Source organism: Halyomorpha halys, unplaced genomic scaffold, assembly GCF_000696795.3.
Source record: "Halyomorpha halys isolate HHAL.00 unplaced genomic scaffold, Hhal_1.1 Scaffold1702.1, whole genome shotgun sequence".
In the NCBI taxonomy this organism is placed as follows: domain Eukaryota; kingdom Metazoa; phylum Arthropoda; class Insecta; order Hemiptera; family Pentatomidae; genus Halyomorpha; species Halyomorpha halys.
The window spans coordinates 31,940-39,482 of NW_027114802.1; the positions used below are offsets into that span (position 1 = coordinate 31,940).

The window sequence follows — 7,543 nt, forward strand, 5'->3', positions numbered from 1 at the left end:
AACATACCGCCATCTTGGTTTTTTGTTTTTGTATCACGAAGTTATTATAAACAATGAAACTTGGTTAGTTTGCTTTTTGGATAAACAAAACAAATGAATATTAAAATGATACATAAAATAAAACATATTAAAACCATTTATACATCAAAATATACTATTTACTAAAGAAGAGCATATTACAATATTAATAAACAACACTCACACAATAAATTCACATTCAATCAAACACGCATGCACATAAGAAATTCATCAGAAATCTTTATCTATAATAGTATAATATAGGAACAAATTTGGGTGGTCTCATGGCTTATATAATATGCCCTACCTGCTGTATCCAATCCCGTCGTCCATCATACATTTGTGATATCCTTCAATTTAAATCCATAGTGTATTCCCGCAATACCCGCTCATGACCTTCAGACTTATATGTAACTGGCCATGGAACCGCAACCTTTGATTGATCTTTCCTGATCCATTCCTCTTCCCTATGGAATTCTATTCCCTCCTTCATTCATAGTTCTAATACCCTTCCAACCTTCAAATCCAATATCTTCAACCACCTGCTGTCCACCCCCTTCTGGAAGAAAAACAAAAGTTTCAAACAAGATGTGAATATATGAAAAGAGAGATAGTATTTAACATAAATATTATTGGATATTTTAATATTTATGAAAAATCTATAAACATGTATGTATATATAGACTGATATAATCAACACTACTCCTTCTGTTTTCCTTTTTTCATTTATTGGATTATTCCTTTAGATTATGGTTAGTTAGAGGATTTTTGTTATTACGTTTTTGATAATAATAAAAAAATATACTGTTGTTTTAAATATTTTCTGCATTTGATGTTTCAGATTTTCGTTTATACTTACAAATATGTATATTAGCTGTAAATATGTATATTAGCATTATACCTTTTCATTTATTATTTTTAGTTTACTTGTATTGGATTTTTATCATTTTTTTGTTTTTATTTATTATCAAAAGTTAGTCACCTTATCTTTTATGATATGACATATGGTTTTCTTTTATTTTATATATTCTGTCAATTATTGTTGTTCATTTTTATCTTTTCAAATTCATTATTTTCATTATATTTTATGATGGTTTATAATTTCATTTTTATTTTGTATTTGACTCTAAGGCTCTAAAATCTAATTTTGATGTCTATAATATTATTCTAAAGGAATCAATCCCAGAATAAATAAATAATATTACTATTATTATTTATATATATTTATAGTAATCAATTAATTTATATCATCCTCTTTATAATTATATGTAATTTCAAACAAAACATAAGGGGAAATTGTATGTTTAACTTCATACAACTCACTTCTTTTATCAGTTATAGGCACTAAATTAATAAAATCTCTTTTAAAGAAGATTGAAAGAAGTATAAATAATTAAAAACAAGACTATTTTTTAGTTTATAAATAATCCTGTTTTGATTTTAACCTCTGTTACACTGGTTGTATTGGGTGAATTTTATCTTGATTTTTTTTTTTCTATGTTTTTATATGGCTCTAACAATTTTTTTAAGTAGGAAAAGGTGGCTGTACTGTTTATTAAATCTTTAAGGACACCTTTTTTAGTATAAATTAATCAATACTGGTGGAATTAAACATTAATCTTCTGAATTGAATGTTTATTATTTATTATTGGCTACAAAAATTTATTTATTTTTTTCTAGAAATTGACAAGTGATTTTAGTCTTCTTGGACTGATTAGAGATATGAGAAAACAAAGGATAGCCATGGTTCAGACAAAAGAACAATATGTTCTTGTCCACCAAGCTGTGAGAGAACTTTTTAAAGAACAATTGTGTATGATAGATTCTCATCCTTATGAAAATGTTGATCCAAATGGTCTGTTAGTTATTAAAGATGAAGAAAATGCGTATGACTGCATAGAATATGTTTCAACATGCAGTTCAGAAGGTAAATATACACATATATAAATATGTATATTTATAGGTACTGCATTAAAATTAATCTATTCTGAAATAGTTTTAAAATAAGCTATATACTCTCTTGTACATTTATTCTCTTTTTATTTCAATAATATTATACTTTTTTGCAGAAAAGCATGATAATAAAAAGGAGAAGGAAATTAAACCTCCACCTTTACCTTGTAAAAGGAACTTGACTCTATTTTCTTCCAAGCATGAAAAAGATGTTGAAAACTTGACTGCTCAACAAAGAGCTATTTATTCTCTTTCTAACAATAAAAACTACCTTACTATTAGTCAACTAAGTGATAAGAAAAAAAACAGTAATAGACCTCTTCTGAAATCTACTGTTGAAAAATCAAGTAAAAAGGGATATGATAATCAAATTAAAGTGGATAGTAACAAACCTATTCCATCCAAAGGGATTTTACGTGTGCCTCAATTAGAAACATTGGCTCCTAAATGTTCTGCAAGCATTAAAAGAAGTAAATCTTTAAAGGTAGTCAGTAGTTGTGATAAAGGTAACTTAACTTTTTGTCCAAGTAGTCCTACTGAAAACAAAAGAAGATCGAGTTTGGAATCAAATTTTGATGAACTTGGACTAGACACAGAGTATGAACTGTATGATTTGAATAAATTAGAGTTTGATCATTTTCAAGAGCAAAGGAAGAAAAACATTCCACAAAAACTTAATAAGTATGATTTAATCAATATTCAGGAACAAAGACCATTGTTACGGAGCCTCACATCTCTAGACTTGCGTCAGAAACTACATTCTAATAATTTTAATTCAGGAGTTAATTTGGTACCATTTTCAAATAAAAAAGTCAAGCAAAAATGTAAATTATTACGATCTAATACTCAAATTAATGTTGTTAAAAGGAATGATCCTTTGTTGTCAAATCTTAAAAATCCTTCTCTTGAACCTAGTGTGGTGGACCAGAATTCTCAGGGAAATTCAGATGAACATAACACCCACTATTCTCATTTACTGAATTTTTCTGTTTCTATACCTAATCATAAAGAGCAGAATCTTCATTTTTCAAGAAGGCCTACTGAAAATAGTTCTTTATCTATGAAACATAACATAACGAAACCTAGTTCTGATTTAAAAGAGCCATTTCATCGAAAAATTAATGAACTGCCTAAAAGGCCAGTACATTCTTTCCATAATGTCAGGAAAAGTATCTCCAACAAAGTTCCTCGAGACCAATCCAAAATACTTGCAACAAATAGTGCAAGGTCTGATGGTAATGCTTTAGCTCTTAATAGTTTTACAGCAGAAAAAAGTTCTAAACCCGTTTCAAAACTAGATAAGTGCTCTGCGTATGGTTTAAAATTGTTAACCTCTAGTTCTCATTCAGAAAGTTCAGATTCTTCTCCTATAAACTACCAAAATCCATCGTATTTAAGAACAAATCATTTAAAGCAAATGACTGTCCAAAAAAAAATACAACTTGGTAAACCTTTAGAAATGCCTCTAAAAAATGAACTTTCACTTCCTTCCCATGGTTTTCAAAAAGATTCTTACATCTGTATTAATCCACATCGAGAAGATGCTAGACCAAGGCAAGTCAGCAGTAACAATGAAGATTTTATGCATTCCAATAGTTTTTTAGTTGATGATCCTACTTTTGGGAGTCATCATCCTAATTCCTTTTATAATGATAGTTTATTTCATGGTGATGATATGAATGATCTTGAACATGGCCCCTGGGTTGAACGAGACAGAATGCATATTACATATAACAAACGGAAGTCTAGTAAGGAATATTTTGTGAATATATCTAGGCCTCATTCTTTACTTCATAAGGCTGAAAACAACGATAGTTCACGGACGTTAATCAACAATGAGTTGGATGTGTCTAAAACTAAAGTTTCTTCTATAATGCTTGAATCAGTTGATGAAACTGATGGTTGTCGTGATCTCAATACATTTGAGGCTTTGTTTAATAAAGATGGGTCTTCTCTATTAGCATCTCCCAGTGACATTAAATATCCAATGCATAATAGAAAGAATGTTCATCAATATAATGTGTCAATCCATGGTACAAGAAATACTGGGTTGATTGCTTCTAACAACCATGCTGATGTAGCTGTTTGTTTGACTAATCGACTGTGTAAAAGTGCAATATCTCAACAAAGGTGTGCTGAACCCCCTGCCTTCAGTCAAGAGAGTCCCTTTTATATTCCAGGTAAGCATAAGTTTTCTCTATTTAATTGTTATATTTGTATCATTAAATATTGAATGTATAATTAGCTTTTTTTTTTCTTTTGGAACTGAATTTTAATTCTGTAATACTGGTTATATTTTAATAAATATTGTGAGTTATCACATCATTAATATCAATATTTAAAATTTGAATTATAGGCTTCTATATTGAATAGATTTTTTAAAAATAGTTTCGGGATGAATCATAAAATAGGAATATTTTTTTGACCTATAATAATTATATGTTTCAGAATAATTATGACAATCTTTAAAAAAGTACTAAGTACATATAAGAATTTAATTTTTTGTAAGAATCCTTCATCATACTTTAAACGACCTTGGCCGGTTGGGAATGCACCTTTACCATTCATGATGTTTCTCTGAGTTATGGTTGTTATCTCATTTTATCAGGCCTGAAATTCAGGTCGAAACGTTGGCACAGATAAATAAATTTTGTTTATTTGTGTATTTTTTCTGACTGCACCCCCAACCATCTTCTCATATTTAAAAAACACAATTTTTTTTTAGTTCTTAAAGAATATTCTGTCTAGTTTACTCTGCTATAACTTTGATTACCTAGTGTAAACAGTTTTTAAGTTATTGCTTCCTATTAAGCAAAAAAAATGTAATGCTTAAAAAAGAACATAAAATATCAATTTTCTTTCCTGTAAACAAATAGACCATTGTTTATATTACCTTTTTGCTTGTTTTTGAGATCTAATTCGACCTCCTTAGCCCTTTAATTGAGTCGAAATAAGCTAGTCTCACAAAATAGTCTCAGTGTGTTTATCCTTTTTACCTCTTTGTTTTACAGCCCAAAACAATGATTTTGAATAGGACATTAAATTATCATTGCAAAACACCTTTCTGCCTTTATTGCCGAGCACATTATTTTCACACTTAAATTTCTTAGCTTTAAATTTAGAAACCCACATGATTCTTATATTAGATTCCTTTTTTGTTGGTAAAGCATTTGCAATAAACTATACAATTTTTAGAATATGCCAATTCAATAATTTTTGCCACTGATTCCAATACTTCCTCCAAATTTTTATTTTCTTTTTGGGGAATTCCGTAGATTTCAAAATTATTTACCCTTTCTTTTGATGATTCGTTAAGCTGACCTCATATGTACTCAATTTCCTGATTGATACTGATTAGCAAGTTGATATCGATGATTAGCAACGATATTTGTTTTTATAGAAATATTGATATTTTACTTTGTTATTAATATCGATATCAAACATTAGAAACGATATTTCGATATTTTCCCCTCAAAATATCGATATTTGGCATAAAAATATTAAGAAAATATTATAAAAAGTTTAAGAAAATTTTATAAAAAGCTTGAAAATAGTTTTCGATATTTTAAATTTATAAATTCATGTTCCTTTCAATATTTTACATTGTTATTAATGTCGGTATAAAATATTAGAAACAATATTTTGATATTTTGTTTTTATAGAAATATCGATATTTTATGAAAGAAAACGATAACATATTATTAAAAGCTAAAATAAGGTATTTCGATATTTTATTTAGTTTACTGGAAGATTATTGATTGACCGTGTATATAAATGAAAGGAATATGGTCCGGGTGCGGTCAAAAAGAACTCAAATAGTAGATAATTATACTATTTTATTGAGCCAACGTTTCGCCCCACGTTGCAGGGCTTCGTCAGGGCTAAAAAAGATACAAACACTATAGTTACAAAAAGGAAAAAAAGAAAAAAACATAAGTGTAAAATAACTGGGGTATAAAATGAAAAGTAAGATATAATAAGAAAAATTAAAGGTTGTAAATAGTAAATGAAAAGGGGAATAGTAACAGATATATAAGAGAAGAAATATTAAATAAAGTACAAATAAAGAGATGAAAAAAGAAAATACAAATCAAATGATGAGACAGAATGCATAACTGGTTTGACGGCAGTCAAAAACCAAAGTGACAGTTGGTATTGGGAGGAGTGGGGATGGCAGTATTGCCACAATAACGAAAATAAATTTGTAAAGTAAACATAGTAAATTAGGTGAACAATAAATGGCAATATACATAATAGGGGGAGAAGAAATATTAAAAAAAAAATAAAATAAAATAAAATTATAAATTAATGGGATACAATGAGTGTAAGTGATTAAGAAACAAAAATTATACCAAATGAGCGGGGATACAGAAAAGTGTAAAATATAATAGAAAATTTATAATAAAGTAATTAATATAAGTACACTTAAGAAGATAAATCATGAATATAAATGAAACAGGAAGGATAGTGAATATAAAAATAATTAAAAAAAACAAGAATAAAAGATATGACAAGAAGATGGGCTTCTGGAATGCAGAAAAGAGTGAAAAAAAAAAAGTATTATGAGGATTTTATTGTGTTCAAAATGTGTCGATATGTAAGGGAGATGCAGTCTTTATCAACTTTATGATTGACAGAATTCTCAGTCAAATTAATATAAATGGACTCTGAGATGAGACGTTTGGTGTGGTTGGGGACAGTGGCAAGAATGGAAGGATTGTCGAAATTAAAAGTATGATTCAGATTTAATGTGTGTTCTGATAATTTAGATGCAAGAGGATTACAGGAGTTGATGGAAGTTTTGTACTGGGAAATGCGGTTCTTAAGTTGGTTTTTAGTTTCGCCGATATAGAAGGAATTGCAGCATGGGGTTGAACAGGGTATATGGTAAACCACATTGGAACGGTGTAAGAAAGGAATAGGGTCTTTCAATTTGGAAAAAAGATAGGAAATTTTATTGTGGGACTTCAAGCCAAGACGTTGGGTGGGAATAGTGGATCTTAAAGATTTTTGAATTTTATCAGAAAGGATGGGGATATACGGAAGCGACCTGTACTGAAAAAGTGGTGGAGTGGGTTGTGAAGGGTTGAGGACAGGAGGGATTGGAGTAACACGGTTAATGTAAGAATCGAGTAGTTTGTTAGTAATTTTCGGAGGGAAATTGTTGTCTGTTTAATACGTTGTATGTTGGCCTGGTGGTATTGAGGGTCAGAAAGAGAAAAGGATCGGTTCTTAGCAACATTAATAATTTGGTGATAAGGGTGTTGAGAAAAATAGTTGAGGATTTTTTAATAGAATTTTCTAATAGAAAATTTTATAAGAAGCTTAAAAATAGTTTTTCGATATTTTAAATTGATAGATTCATGTTCCTTTCGATATTTAACATGGTCATTAATATCGATATCGAAGATTAGAAACGACATTTCGATATTCTATTTTATAGAAATATGGATATTTTATCTTTTATAACTATAACATTTATGAAAAGCTGTAATAAGGTAATTCGATATTTTATTTTGATAATTTCATATTCCTTTCGATATTCGACATTCTTACTAATATCGATATAGAA

General features: G+C 28.8%; 1 protein-coding gene across 1 annotated transcript in view; it reads left to right on the top strand.

Moving 5' to 3' along the window:
* LOC106690396 (uncharacterized) overlaps positions 1 to 7,543 on the top strand; it is a gene marked incomplete at its 5' end in the record, with an annotated part of 61,365 nt that overhangs the window by 25,428 nt on the left and 28,394 nt on the right. The window contains 2 exon segments of the mRNA XM_067051904.1: positions 1,699 to 1,945; positions 2,088 to 4,151. Of these exon segments, the coding sequence (XP_066908005.1) occupies positions 1,699 to 1,945; positions 2,088 to 4,151 (2,311 nt within the window).